Genomic DNA, 15,764 nt, shown 5'->3' on the forward strand with positions numbered 1-15,764 from the left:
CCTGTGAAGTTGTCCATCCAGTACTTTTAGTGAATAAAAAACAACTTCTAAAGTTGTCCATCCAGTACTTTTAGCAAATTTTAGGTCACTACATGCTACTATTTTTTTTTTTTTGCATTTTATATGTAACTGTTAATCATGAAGTTGACATTCTGAATTATTTTTGTTGTAACAGATGTTTTTCTACAATGTCCACATGACCCCATTAGAGCTGCTTGATGAAACAATAAGCATTCGGGTAAGGAGAAATAGCACATGCTAGAAACAGTCAGGACATTCCTGCATAAAGACTAGGAAAGGTATCATTTCTGTTCTTCCATTTTAGGTGTATGATTCTTACTCTTTACGAGCAGACTGTCTAATGGGAGAATTTAAGGTGAGTAAATGAGCAGATTCCCATACCCTGCCTAAACTAGTGACTTAAAGGAAGATCTGAGAAATTATTTAAAATCACTGCTTTAATAGTGTTCTTACATACCATATATGGAACAGAACAGAAAATGCCCTTGGTACTGTTTTGCTTTTAATGCTTCAGAGCATTTGCTCTTACCAGTAATGTTGAAGTAGACAGTGCTATTGTTTGAGTTGAAAATTATATTTTAATTGCTGTTATTCATGAAAGTCATATCTGTTATATGTACCAAGTAACTTAATTTTCAGTAGTTATAATTCTGCCTTTAGCTATAATAATTATATATAGAATAATGTATAGAATAATTTTATTTGACTTTATTGAGTGAGTTTTCTTATCTGTGCTGGCTCTACAGTGCCAACTGTAGAGTAGAAATAGTATTAAAAAAACAACAGAAAAATAAACTTATTATTGAAGTCACAAAGTGTAACTGATTAAGCAAGGAACAGATCTGTTAAGTAGTATAGTGCCAATTTTACATAGTCGTGTTTCAGAATAAATATATTTATGCCTTGCATCAACTTCATTCACTAATTAGTTTGTCTTTTATTGTAAGTTTCTCTGAGGTTTTTTTTTGGGAAGGGCAGCATATACATCTAATGAATAAATAAAATAAATCTTCCCCAGTGCCATTCTGAGTGGTTAACTCACACCCTATAAATCTGTGCCAGCCAAGAAAAGAAAAATGAATCAATCTCCAAAGGGCAAAATAACTGGTGCAGAAGATTATTGTCAGCTGCTCTAGATTACCTAAATTTTGAAGAAAAATTTGCTATAACTGCTATTGGCTCAGAGCAGTATTGTGTTTTGCATCCTGAGAGGCACAAGTTCAAATTACACAGAAAAGTGTTCTTTTGTTTCAAAAGGTCTTTTTAGTAAAAGAGAGGTTAAAAGAAAAACTCTCAGCCAGTGTAAATTTCCGTGGCTTCATTGATTTCAACATAGCTATGACAGTTATTTATATCTGCCAATATTTGTAAATACGGTATTTAGGAATTTATGGTATCTGTGGATAGAGATATTTATACCCAAAAACAATGTAGAAAAAAAAATCAAACAACACTTGTAATTCCTATTGGTTAAATTCCTTTCCTATCATATCCCCAAATCAGTGTTACTTTGAAGTAGATTTTCTACACCATACACCACTTCTTGAATGCAATACATGCTGATGGGATAAATTAAATCAGTTTGGGCTCTTTTAGCTTCAGTATCTAAGTAACTGCTTTGTTCTTGAAGGAGGAAGGAGTCCTTTTCTAAATTAATCGGTCTCCTTCATACCTTCTTGCTAATATTGGCTCTCACTGCTCATTCTCCACCCACTTTCAAGGATGTCACTCAGCATATTTTGCAAATCAGTCCCCTTGCCATCTTTTGAGGAAGATATAGAGCTGGCGTGGTTCCCCTGCCAATGGAAAGACAGAGGATCTGAGGAAAGGGGAAGGGGATAGCCACTACCCTTATTTAGCTATGCATCTCTTATCTTCTCTTCACCATGACTGTTGCATTTCCTACCACCCACTCAAAATCCTGTACTGCTAAATGGAAGGTATTTTTTCTGTTCCTTTACTAATGGTCACAGGAGTATGTCATACAGTGTTTATATTTCTTTGCTATAGAAACAATATGGTAACACTTCAGAAAACCAGAGAGAAATTAGGCCTTACTCTGCAAATGAAAAAAAAAAAGAATATTTTTTGTGACTGTATTTTGCTGCTTTTTAGGAGATAATATTGTAATCTTTATTTCAGATTGACATTGGCTATGTTTATGATGAGCCTGGTAAGTAAATGACCTCAGAGCCTGAGTTCACACTCTTTCCTAGTTGAAGACTAATTAAAAGGGCCGTGACTTTCACTGTGTTTCATTGAGACAGATGGGTTAGATAGATATTAATCAAAAAAGGCACTAAAATTTAACTCATCTCAGTGGTCCTCAAACAAGTGCAGCACAGGTAGATTACATTCATAGTTTCATAGTTTGTATGGTCAGAAGGGACCTTGACAGATCATCAAGTCCGACCCCCTGCCATGGCAGAAAGAGCACTGGAGTCAAACGACCCCAGCAAGGTGTTCATCCAGCCTCCCCTTAAAGACCCCCAGGGTAGGAACCAGCACCACTTCGCTTGAAAGTTGGTTCCAGATCCTAGCCGCCATGACTGTGAAGTAGCGCCTCCTGATGTCTAGTCTAAATCTACCCTCTGCCAGCTTGTGACCGTTATTTCTAGTCATTCCTGGTAGCGCTTGGGGTAACAGGGACTCCCCCAATGCCTGCTGGTCCCCCCTGACTAGTTTGTAACAGGCCACTAGATCCCGCCTCAGCCTTCTCTTTATTTCCAAAAGATTTTTAATTCTGCTGTAATTCATTCATAGCATTAGAATGTAAAAAAATTGGAAGCAGATAATACCCCTGAATTATGTCACTTAGCTTTTTAACACTGTTACATTTCTTGTTTTGGGTAAAAATACTGAAATATTTCTAGATCAGGAAGATTTTTTTTTTAAATATGCAATTATTGTAAATGTTCGGCTTTGGGACAGTTGACCTTGCTTATACTGCTTGTATTTCTATTTCTTGTGTAAGATAAGCTATTTTCCTTCATTTTAGGCCATGCAGTGATAAGGAAATGGCTTCTACTGAGTGATTCTGAAGATGCAAACTCAGGAGCTAAGGGATATATGAAAGTCAGCATGTTCGTCCTGGGAGCAGGAGATGAGCCACCAGTATGTTTCATTTGTCGATCCCTCCCCCTCCCCCCCCCCAATTTATCCAGACCCCCTTTTCATATACATGGTATATTTTATACTGATTAATTCACACCAGGTAGAATCAAGCCCAAGATTCAATGCCAAAAATAAAGACCAAGATTTTCAAAGTGACAAATGGCTTGGGGTATCTAATTTAAGATGCCTTAGATAAGTGAGATTTCTAAAAAGGTACTGAACATCTGCTCTTGGAAAATCTAGTCCCTTTGAGGAGTGGTAGGTTAGTCATCAAAGAGCTGAGGCACCTAAAGTCATTAGTTACTTTAGAAAATGTGGTCCTAGCACTAGACCTATTTTCATAGATTTCATAGACATTAGGGCTGGAAGGGACCTCAGAAGATCATCGAGTTCAGCCCCCTGCCCAAGGGGCAGGAAGTCAGCTGGGGTCATAGGATCCCAGCAAGATAAGCATCCAAATTTCTCTTGAAGCCGTTCAATGTAGGTGCTTGAACCACCTCCAATGGCAGGCTATTCTAGACCTTGGGGGCTTAGACAGTGGAGAAATTCTTTCTTATGTCCAGCCTGAAATGGTCTTGCAGTAGTTTATAACTGTTCGACCTCGGCATCCCTTGGGGCGCTCTGGTGAACAAACATTCCCCCAGATACTGATGGTCACCCCTGATAAACTTATAGGTGGCCACCAATCACCCATAGCTCTCAGCCTGTCGTCGTAAGTTCTGTTTTTCTGACCTCTGGTCATGTGCATGGCTCTTCTCTGGATTCTCTCAAGCTTCTAGAACCACATCCTTTTTGAATTGTGGGGCCGAAAACTGGATGCAGTACTCCAGCTGCAGCCTCACCACGGCCAAGTAAAATGGGACAATGACGTCCTGGGATTTGCTTGAGAAGCATCTATGGATGCAAGCCAGCATTTTGCTCATTTTACTAGCCACAGCAGCACGTTGAAGGCTTGTGTTCATCTTGTGGTCAATCATGACCCCTAAGTCCCTTTCATCCATAGTGCTGGCCAGCGTATCACTGCTGAGCCTATAGAGATGATGCTGGTTTTTCTTCCCAGGGTACAAAACCTTGCATTTTTCGGTGTTAAACACCATCAGGTTCTCATCCACCCATTTCCTAAGCCTGTCAAGGTCAGCCTGGATCACCCTCCTGTCCTCAGGTGTGGATGCTTTACTCCAGTGTTTGGTATCATCAGTGAACTTGGCCAGTCCACTTCTGACTCCAATGTCCACATCATTAATGAAGATGTTGAACAATATAGGTCCAAGGACAGAGCCTTGGGGAATCCCACTGGTCACAGGGCACCATGACGATTGACTTCCGTCAACCACCACCCTCTGGGTCCGACCATGGAGCCAATTTCCCAGCCAGTGGATTGTGTTGGACCCGAGGCCACAGTTGGCCGGTTTTGCCAAGAGGTGATCATGGGATACCAGATCGAAGGCTTTTTTGAAGTCAAGATATATGACATCAATCTCTTCTCCCTTGTCCAGGTGATAGTTCACCTGGTCATAAAAGGAAATGAGATTGGTCGAGCAAGACCTACCCGCAACAAACCCATGCTGGCTATCCCTCAGGATGTTGCCATTGGCCAGTCTGTTAAGAATGGCTTCTTTAATAATCTTTTCTAAGACCTTCCCCAGGATAGAGGTCAGGCTGATGGCCCTGTAGTTTGCCAGATCCACTTTCCTCCCTTTCTTGAAGATAGGCACCACGTTGGCCTTCTTCCAGTCTTCGGGCACTTCACCAGAGTGCCACAAGTTCTCGAAGATCCGTGTCAGGGGCTGAGCTATGATGCCAGTCAGCTCCTTGAATATCCTGGGGTGCAGATTGTCAGGGCCAGCTGACTTGAAGGTGTCCAGCCTCTCAAGGTGTTCCTTCATGAGGTCAGCATTGATGGAGGACAGGGAATCTCCCTCACCCAGGCCTCCCTGTCCCGTAATGGGCAGGGGCATCCCGTGGGACTGATGAAAGATCGACGCAAAGTACCCATTTAATCATAGAAGTAGGGTCAGAAGGGACCTTGTAGATCTTCAAGTCCGACCCCCTGCCTGGGCAGGAGGGAAATTGGGCTCAAGTGACCCCAGCCAGGCAGGCATCGAGCCGCTTCTTAAAGACCCCCAGGGTAGGAGCCAGCACCACTTCCCTTGGAAGTTGGTTCCAGATCCTAGCCGCCCTAACTGTGAAGTAGTTCCTACGGATGTCTAATCTAAACCTACTCTCCAACAACTTGTGGCCATTATTCCTTGTTATCCCGGGGGGCGCTAGGGGAAACAAGGTCTCCCCCAAGCCCTTCTGGTCCCCCCTAGTGAGTTTATAGATGGTCACAAGGTCCCCCCTCAGCCTTCTCTTGTGAAGGCTGAACAGGTTCAGGTCCCGTAGCCTCTCATTGTAGGGTCTGCCCTGCTGTCCCCGGATCATGGGGGTGGCCCTCCTCTGGACCCTCTCAATGTTGTCCACATCCTTCTTGAAGTGAGGTGCTCAGAACTGGACACAGTACTCCAGCTGTGGCCTGACCAGTGTCGCATAGAGGGGGAGGATCACCTCTTTGACCCTATTTGAGATGCACCTGTAGATGCACGATAAGGTCCGGTTAGCCCTGCCGACCATGACCTCGCATTGTTGGCCCATGTTCATCTTGGAGTCAGTGATGACTCCAAGATCCCTTTCTGCCTCCGTGCTCTCAAGAAGGGAGTTTCCCATCTTATAAGTGTGCTGCCGGTTACTACTGCCCAAGTGCAGCACCCTGCACTTGTCTGTATTGAAACGCATCCTGTTTTTGTTAGCCCACCCTTGCAACCTATCCAGGTCTTTCTGCAGTCTTTCCCTCCCTACTAGCGTGCCCACCTCACCCCAAATTTTGGTATCATCAGCAAATTTGAACAGGTTGCTTTTCACCCAGTCGTCCAAATCGCTGATAAAGAAATTGAACAGTGCGGGCCCAAGGACCGAGCCCTGGGGACTCTGCTGCCCACTTCCCCCCAGGTCGTATATGACCCATCCACCACCACCCTCTGAGTACGACTGTTCAGCCAATTAGCAATCCACCTGACTGTGTAGGCATCGATGCCACAGTCACCTAGTTTTTTAATGAGGATGGCGTGGGAGACAGTGTCAAAGGCTGTGCTGAAGTCCAGAAAGACTACATTCACGGCGACACCTGCATCCAATGGTTGGCTTTTTCCTGGGCGTCAGTTGTCAGTTGTCCCATCTGGTTTAGCAGGGGTCCAATGTTGCCCTTGCTTTTCCTCCAGCTCCCCACATATCTAAAAAAGGACTCTTTATTGTCCTTGATACTTGATCTGGTTATTTATGATGAAACTATAGATAGATTATCACAAGTGACGCTAATGGATGCTAGTATAAATAGGTACCATAATATTATACCTTATTTTCTAGCAATCACATACCTTTCTTATGAATAGGTTGATAATATGATCCAATATATCTCCAACAGGTGGAAAAAAGGGAGCGAGATAATGAAAATGATGATGTGGAAAGTAACCTTTTACTACCAGCTGGCATTGCACTTCGATGGGTCACTTTTCTTCTTAAAATCTACAGAGCTGAGGACATTCCCCAGAGTCTGTAACTTCTTAATACATTCAGATCATAGCCGTTGATAAGATGTAGGAATATCTGTGTTTTTAAAAACATTTCTCATACATAAAACAAGCAACATGGTTTGCTGCATAGTTTGAACCAGTAATTCTGTGGTAGCTTACATTACCAATTTCAAATCATTGTTCAGTTCAGTCAAATCTATTATGTCAAATGTGTTTTAACTGTTGTCATGTCTCAGATTATCAAGTATGGCTATGATGTATTATTAATTACTTAAGCTAGACAACATACTTTATTCCCTTAGCTCTTTAAACTTACTTTACTTGTATGAGCATAGTCCATCTGTGAATAAAGCACAGGGTACCTGTGTCCCCTGATCTTTCAAGTAGAGATCCAAGATAATTCAGTTGAATCAGGCGTCTAGCTTTTTAATCTGTTCCTTTATTTTGATTTGTTTTTTCCAGTTGTACTGTACTTTCCCCCTAAAGATTGTTAAGGAAAGTCTTAATACCCAACAGATGGAAGAGATTAATCTTTGATAAAGTTATTAAAGTTTCCCCAAATTTATATTACATGCAAATGACACAAAATGAATACTTCTTTTTGAGGCTCATGTCTCAAGAATGGAAACTGGACCTGTGCATGGAACATATTGTGTTGTGTGGAAATTGGAAATACATTATGCATTATTTATGTTCTTTTTTATCCAATTCTTTTGCCTACACTGCCTCCTTCTGATAGCTGGAATAACAAGCTGACACCTTCAAGATGCTGATACGCAGCTAGTAACTGGAGGGTTAAAAATGGTTGCATAAACTCCTGATTCTCCAGCTCCAGGCTACAGTACATTACAGAGCCCCTGTGATGCTCTAAGGACAAGGATTCTAGAAGTTTCTCTGATATCTTAAATCTTTTACCTAGATGTAGCAGCAAATATTTATTTTTCCCACTAAATACAATGAGCTAGATTTAGAGTCAGTCATATCCATGATAGCTCACTGACTTCAGTGGGATTGCACAGGAAGTTGTGAGGTAAAGTAGTAAAGGAAAAGGTTATCACTAATCTCTGCTTTATTACTTCTCTACAGTGGATGATGCTTTTGCACAGACTGTCAAGGAAATATTTGGAGGAGAAGCAGACAAGAAAAATCTCGTTGATCCATTTGTGGAAGTTTGTTTTGCGGGAAAGAAGGTATTTGAGTTTATATTTGAAAGTTTGTATTCCTGTCACATACCTGAAAAGTGTATTCATAGGGCTCAATACATTTAAAATATTTTTTACGCTAAACTTAACGTGGCTTACCAACAAAAGTGATGACAATCAGTGTATGCATTCAATACTTGTAAATATGATCATGAATGCCTGGTGTTAAGAGTATATATGGACTATTAAAATATAAGGCAGTTGGAAATTTTTGTTGATAGAAACTCAAATCATTCATGTATATAAGGCTTAACAGGACATGGAACTGAAGTGTACTCACAGCACAATACTGTATAGCAAGAGCATTCATATTTGTGCTAATGTTTCCAGTAAAGGTATGTCTGAGTCGCAGGGTGGGTGGGCTAGCCCTGGCCCAAGATGTCTGCTGCAGGCCAGCAGGGAGGTGCGCTCTAGCGCCCCCCAGCTTCTGGCCTGAGCCACTGCAGGCATATGGCTGCATTTCCAGAATCAAAATGAATGTCTGTTCACTTGCTTATTGGTTCAACCTGTGCATTTTATACTAATCTGGGAAGACTGAGTCAATTCAGCTTCAGGCTTTGTGACTGTCTGTACTTAGCCTTTATGTCTATTTCCCTTTTCTCTTGCAGTCATATGCAGGGGCCACCATTTGTAGCTCAAGGAAATTATAAGATTTTTTTTTTTTAAAGCGGTACTTTATGGGGTGAAGTGTAGTTTTGACAGTGGTACAAGATTTTTCACACCTGTCTTGAAGTTGCATGTGTAGAGAAAATTAGCAATATTTATAAACCAAGGGCTAATATCTCAGTAAAGTAAAAACACCTACATAGTCTCTAGCTACGGTAGTGAGCTCATGATGATCTATTACTTGACCAGTAGGAAGACAGTTTATCCTAAATTATGTCCTGGTAAATGCTTTTCTTGACTGCTTTTTGAGCTTGAGCTGCTATATAATTCATTTAATTTTTTGCAGGTTTGCACAAATATAGTTGAGAAGAATGCTAATCCAGAATGGAATCAAGTTGTTCATCTTCCAATCAAGGTTGGATTTCTTATTGTTTCTCTAAAAGTAAACTATCTTTCATGTTAGGAAAATAAAAAAGATAATGAATCCTTTTTTCTCTACTTTCTTCCCCAGTTTCCCTCAATGTGTGAAAAAATAAGACTAACAGTGTTTGACTGGTAAGTTGTAACTTTGAATAAATATTTTAAAATATATATGAGCTCTATTACATATTCAAGTAATTTATTAATGATTCCTTCTATACTTATTGGTTTAAACCAGTGGTGCCCAGCTTTTTTGCCTGGTGGACCAGGTGGTCATTGCTCAGTCCATCTGTGGACTGAATCTGGCCAATGGTCCCAATCTGGTCCCTGTGATGGGCACAGTGGGTATCATCCAGCCATGCAGACAGGTGGGGGGGGAGGGGGAGCAGGTCATCCCCGACAAGGCCCCACAAGAGAAAGGAGCTTGATCCAGCACCACAAGGTGTTGGAGGAGGGAAGGGGGCAGGGCCCAGCCCCAACCTGGCACCACAGTTTGGGGCATGGCCCAGCCCCAATCCAGAAGCAAGGGGGGAGAAGGTGTGGACTAGTCAAAGGGGGAAGAGGATGCATGCAGAGAGTGGGGCTTGGGAATTTGGCAGGGGGAGAGAGTGGCCATATTAATGACTACTTCCCCTTGCCACCAACTTTCTAGACCCATGGGTTCCCCATGTGCCAGATAATATGTCTGTGCAGGCCACATTTGGCCTGCAGGCCAGAGATAGAGCATCCTTGTTCTAAATCAATAATGTCTATTAATAGTAAATAACATGAAATCATATGGTCCAATATCAATATGGTAAAACAATATGAGAATTATTTTTCTTATTGTGGTCCTGACAATACCCATTTAGGCATAGTCTTTGGTGAAGGATGGAGCTACCGTACCCACAGGAACAGAGCAGAATATTTCTGGGAGCTCTCTCTACCCACATTTTACTACACATGTATGGGATGCAGCATGTCCCTACAAATAGGCTCCTAGTTTAGGGTCTGAAATTCTCTTCAAGCCCTGAAATGTTGGGAGTGGCTCCTTATACACTTCCCTCATACCGTAAGGGCCAGACATCATGTGGTCTTTCATTAGGAATAAAACATGTCATAGATTCCAGTATAAGAATATATATATATACTCTCTAAATACATTGAGTCATATATAGCTTGCTTCTATTTAGGATGACGACTTGCATTTAAATGCAATCTTTTATTTCATATAGGGATCGTCTTACCAAGAATGATGTAGTAGGAACAACATATTTAAGGCTCTCCAAAATTGCTGCTTCTGGTGGAGAAGTTGACGGTAAGTCATTCAGCATTGCACAATTCAGCAAGTTCCTCTTTTGCTTAGGAGAAAGGATAGGGTAGTGCAGTGGTGCTCAACCTTTCCAGTGCATGTGTCAGATGAGTGGGGCACAACCAGGGTGTGAGCCAAGTTTGGGGCCATGCACTGGGTTTGAGTCAGCATGCCAGGTCCAGCTGCAGATCAGCCCCACATGCTGGCCCAACCCAGCACACAGGGCTGTGTCATCCTGCCCACAGGGCTCCCCTTGAGTCCAAAAATTTAGCAATAGGGGAGTGCTGGCAGTGTTAATTGCTGTGGAGCTCCGAGAGCCATGGTAATTGACACTGCCACTGCTCTCCTGCCACTGAATTTCCAGATCTTGTTCTGCAGGCCACACTTTGAGCACTGCAGAGGTAATGTATTAGGGAAGTTTGCTTTCCTGAAGTTCTTATAATCTCATAGTTCTACAGCTAAAAGACGACAGTTTCCAGGACTTATAAATGGATCCTTATCAGAATACGACCTTTACTTAAAAGAAATCTGATAGTAATGAAATATTAATATCTAATTCGTGTTTAAGAAAGTGGGTTTTTTTCAGTCTCCTGGTGCGTACAGAAAACTGTTGAATATTTTGAATGCTATACACTTGTCAGACTCTAGTAAATCAATAATCTCTAGTACAGTAGGATATATTTAGTGAATTTAGTCAATCTGAAGCCAATCTGAAGTTCATTATTTCAGAACTACAGTAGTATGGCTTAGCAAATGTGACCTTCTTCCACTGCTTTGTGGACGGGTCAGAATTCTGGTTTGTAGAAAGAATGTAAAGACCAGAGAGGGCAAATCAGTGATCCTGATGAGACTACCTTTAAGATATCAGTTGTGATGCAGTCACTTGTCTCCTAGGAACTGATCTGAAACCATCAGTCCATTTCATATGTACCAATGGTTGTCAAATGGTTATGATTCCTGGTCACTGCTCAAATCAGTGATCTACTAGTAAGGGGCTCTGTATCTCATTGCTGGGACCTTTAGATGCCTTAAATTAAAGATGTTTCTTGATAGTTTGCAATGAAGCTATTTTAAATTAAACTAATCAATGCTATGATTGGAGACTACTAGGTAGTAGTTTTTCAGTTAGTTTAATTGTCTTCTATTTATTGGGAAAACTGAAATGCTGAAATCATGCCAACTGCAAGAAAATAGATTTGGTGGTACTAAGGTTTCTTGCTCATAAAATATTTTTTCTATTGGGCCTTGCATGATCTATTATCTTCCTGAATTATTACAAGGAATATGTAGTCACAAAACTTTGCTCTTTACAATATTATGAGAATTAGTCTTCCTATTAACATTCAGTGCCACGTTAGACTGAAGACATCCCTCAGAAAATGACAACCCTTAGGTTTCATTCATTTCTTGACTATGGAAAAATAATAAAACTTTTTTCTGCTGCAGAGAATTTAGAATGACCAGAATAGATCAGAACATGCTAATATTCTTAGCATTCTACAACAACCTTATAAAGATCTTGTAGGTCTGAAAATCACTGATTTAGGGAAACAGAAAATTGAAAATTCCTGCTTGTTTCTCTTGCATTCTTTTTAAGACTATTTCTGTGGAGTTATATTTATGCTCATTATTTATAAGTACTTAGTAATTTATTGTACTAATAATTGGTTTATTTTGTAGACATAACATATTATTAATATGTTGCATACACCTTAATAATCTGTTACGTTATGTAATATCATGTTCTTCATCTAGCACATGGGTGGGCAAAATATAGCCCATGGGCCAGATTCAGCCCATCAAGGGATTCTGTTTGGCCTGCGGTGGGTCCCTTGGCTCCTCCCAGGCCAGGTATAGAGGGCAGGTCAAGCTGTGGCATGTGAGGCTGGTCCTGCTGCCTTCGGGTGCATGGTGGCCAGACTCCCCTTCCTGGTGGCTCCTCCTGGCTGCTGCTGCTAGTGTCTGTGCCACTGCCAACTCTGGCCCTACTACCTGGGCACACTGGCTTATCAGCCCCAAACCCACTAACAGGGGTGCTGGACAGAGCAGGGGGATGAGCAGGTAAGCTCTCCATGAAGACCAGCCTAGGACCCTCATAGACAGTACGTATTCAGCCAGGTGGATGGGATGAGGCTACTGGCAGGTAGGGAGCAGCATCTGGGAGTAGGACAGATGGGCAGGGCCAGGGCTGGGATTACAGGACAGTGACAGCTTGAGATGGGATTGTTTTGCCTTGGGGCTGTGCTGTCACTGCCCCATGATCCTGACCCTGGCCCCAGTCTCTACCCACCTGTCCCACTCCTGGACACCGCTCCCTGCCCACCTGTGGCCCCATCCCGTCTACCTGGCCACGCGTGTCCTGCCTGTGAGGGTCCCAGATGGTCACCATAATGATGCCACCTGCTCACTCTGGCCAGCACCCCCAGCAGTGGGTGCAGGGCAGACAGGCTTGGGCCAGATAGGATCAATTCCCCCCTGCCACACTGGACCAGGTCAGTCTCCCTCCTCCCCCCTACAGCTCACAACAGCTCACCAAGATTCCTAAAGTGGCCCTCCAGCCAAAATAGTTGCCGACCCGGATATAACAGGATCCCTCATATAGGTGGGCCTGTTCCTAGCCAAAGAGCTTTTGTTGTTTATCAGCAGGAATCCTGGTTTTCCTTGATAAAAAAATCACAAATTCTCTGATAAAAACCCCAAAATCTGTTATTAAAATTAAATGCCCCTCACCACTCCTCTCATCCCTGCTTCTGCCCCTCCTCCCCCCCACAACAGCCCTCCAGCCCTACTGGTACTCCTCATTCCCCCCACAAACACCCCCACCCCCCAGCCCTGCTCTTGACTCTCACTCCCCCTTCTCCTTCCACAGCCTTGCTGGTGCCCCTCGCCCCCCACCCACAGCCCCTGCTTCTGCAGCCCTGCCGGAGGGGGTCCTCAACTGCCAGGGTACGGACCCAGGTCCACAGCCCCCTGCCCCTGCTCCTCCTTGCTGCCTGCTGGGCTTGGGCAAAGTGGCTCCCCACCACTGCACGTGTTCCTGGGAGCAGGGGGAACCCGTGCCCCCAGATCTGTGCATGGGGCAGGCTGCGGGCTCAAGCTCCCATCCTGCTTCCCTCCTGCACAGCCTCTACAGTCCCGCAGGCATGACCCAGCATGACTGGGAACAGTGGGGCCCTGCAGGGATCTTATCACCCCCCCAATGCCTGCTTCTGCTTTGAGGGGGCACAACCCTGCGCTGCTTCCCTCGGTGCAGCCCCATGTGCAGTAGGCTCATTGCCAGGGCAGCACAGGGAGAGCAGCAGCTAGATCCCCATGTGGCACCTCTGTCCCCGGTCGTGCCGGGTCACGGAGGAGGGAAGCAGGGTGGTAGGGAACAGCGGTGAGCAGCCATGGGCCCACTGTTCCTTACTGCCCTTCTTCCCCTGCCCCACCCCCCACGACCTGGTGTGGCTGGGAACAGCAGGGCCGTGTGGGGATCTCCTAGTGGCTGCTCACCCTGCACTGCCCTGGCGACGTGCCTCCTGTGCACAGGACTGCACTGAGGGAAGCAGCATAGGGCTGCACCCCTCAAAGCAGCAGCAGGCACAAGAAGTTTGTCACCATGGCAGCGAGGGGGTGAGGAGATCCCTGTGCAGATCCACTGTTCCCAGCAATGCCCAGTCATGCCTGCGGGGCTGCAGAGGTCCCACGGGAGGGAAGCAAGGTGGGAACTCAAGCCCGCAGCCTGCCCCATGCACAGATCTGGGGCCACGGGTCTCCCCTGCCCCCTGAGAGCGAAAGACCCATATGGAGTCTCTAGCCAGCTGCACGTGGACTGTAAGTGGTGCTGTTAGCCCGACTGGGCTCGGCGCCACCACATGTGCCTTCCCTTCCCTTAAGGGCCAATAGTGCTGCTCTGGTTCCATGTGCCACCAGGTGGCCCCTCCACAGCTTCCCCCAACACCTCCCCACTCCCTGAGCCCCTAGCCAGCTCCCCGCAGAAGTGTCCACCCAGCCAGTGGCACATGGAACCGGAGCAGCACTATCGGCCCTCAATTTGTACCATGGTTGTTTCCTTTAGTACTTTTAAAATCTTAGATTTTAAAACAGAAAACAAGTCAATACAAATCTTATACTTGGAGGCCATACAAAGAAGTTAAAATTCAGACACCAAATAATGTCTTATATTTTGTAGCATATCTATACAACACAATTTATCTCTAAAAGAAAAAAATTAGGGAACATTAGCAGCACAGCAGCTTAATTAGTTGTCCTGTCTAATTGCCCTGATGAGATGCAGGGTATGTTAGTACAGGCTGAACATTATTATACAGCTTCTGATAACTGAGCTAGCTGTCCTATCCTATATATAGCTGTGTAAACACCCTTGCTGTTGACCTTAGAAATGTTTTTTGTGCCTACAATTCATAAAACTAGAGAAGTCCCTCAACATTTTAGTGAAGAAGCCAAATTCCAGGCCACTTCAGAATAATTTCAGGTTCAATTTAGTTTTAAAGGAGACTGTTTCTGATACTTGTATAAGCTCTATAATTTCTTGTCATTTAACCTCTTCTCTTTTAATAATATAGAGTTTTCATCTTCGGGAGCTGGGTCTTCATCATATGAAGGTTTATATCTTGATCTGTTGTTTGATTTTGCTTTCCGGTGCCCAAACTGAATAATATTTTCTCAAAACAAAATTAAGCTTAAGTTGAAAAACATTTTGAAAGTTGTCTTACAAATATGCTTGTTGATCATTAAATATGATTTACTGTTTAAAGCAGTTTTGGCACTGGAACTGGCTTGAAAATACTTCTGGATGGCTGATGCTGGGGGCTGCATTTTAGCATTGAGCATATAGTCTTTTCAATTATTAAGTGCTCTGACAAATGGCTTGCAATTTTTCAGCTAGCAATGAAATTCAGAATTGTGTATGCTGCTGCATATCTCCTTGCAAATAAATAACTGCTGAAAATATTTAGCAACTTTGCTTATGCTTAACTGGTGGATAAACACATCTGAACTTGACTTAACTATCCACAAATTAATCTTTGCTTTATGATCTAGAGTTCTTTTTGAAAATTGCTTTAATAGAAATAGGTGCATTTTAAGTTCCAATACACAGCTGGACTGCAGCTGCTTGTTGACAATTTTATCTACCCAAATGCTTTGTTTTCTTAGAAGCCCAGACTTTTCCATCCAAATCAGAGCATTCCAGAGACAAACTAACCCCCACCGCCCATAAGTGTCTGGCTGTTTATCCTCTCCAACCAGTCATAAGACACCTGTGAGGCAGTGCTGACCAGTTCCAGTCCCTTCGGTGATATCGGTCCCTTTGTATTTTCTTAACTTTCTTCCCAACAGACTTTCTGACAACAGAAGCCAGGGCAGAAACTAAAATGATTCAAGTCCTATCTCTTAATTTCAAGTAAGACCAGCCCCTAAAAGTAAGATACAGTAAGACATTCACATGCGCTTTCATTGACCATCTAGTCTTACTATATCTTGCTCAGTAGTCAAGGCTGCACTAGTGAAGAGCTTGAAGGATTTAGCTCCTTATTA

General features: G+C 43.4%; 1 protein-coding gene across 5 annotated transcripts in view; it reads left to right on the forward strand.

Annotated features, from left to right (window-relative positions):
* MYOF (myoferlin) overlaps positions 1–15,764 on the forward strand; it is a 121,807-nt gene that overhangs the window by 37,921 nt on the left and 68,122 nt on the right. For 2 of the 5 annotated variants that reach the window (XM_019484240.2, XM_006276618.4), the window contains exons 8-17: positions 176–238; positions 326–376; positions 2,164–2,194; positions 3,020–3,135; positions 6,596–6,722; positions 7,791–7,894; positions 8,859–8,927; positions 9,024–9,067; positions 10,147–10,229; positions 14,792–14,830. In XM_019484240.2, the coding sequence (XP_019339785.1) occupies positions 176–238; positions 326–376; positions 2,164–2,194; positions 3,020–3,135; positions 6,596–6,722; positions 7,791–7,894; positions 8,859–8,927; positions 9,024–9,067; positions 10,147–10,229; positions 14,792–14,830 (727 nt within the window). Of the gene's footprint in view, positions 1–175; positions 239–325; positions 377–2,163; positions 2,195–3,019; positions 3,136–6,595; positions 6,723–7,790; positions 7,895–8,858; positions 8,928–9,023; positions 9,068–10,146; positions 10,230–14,791; positions 14,831–15,764 lie in introns of those variants that run through there. The other 3 variants (XM_019484241.2, XM_006276619.4, XM_059729975.1) reach the window with 2 other exon arrangements.

The sequence above is a fragment of the Alligator mississippiensis genome, chromosome 6, assembly GCF_030867095.1.
Source record: "Alligator mississippiensis isolate rAllMis1 chromosome 6, rAllMis1, whole genome shotgun sequence".
NCBI lineage: Eukaryota > Metazoa > Chordata > Crocodylia > Alligatoridae > Alligator > Alligator mississippiensis.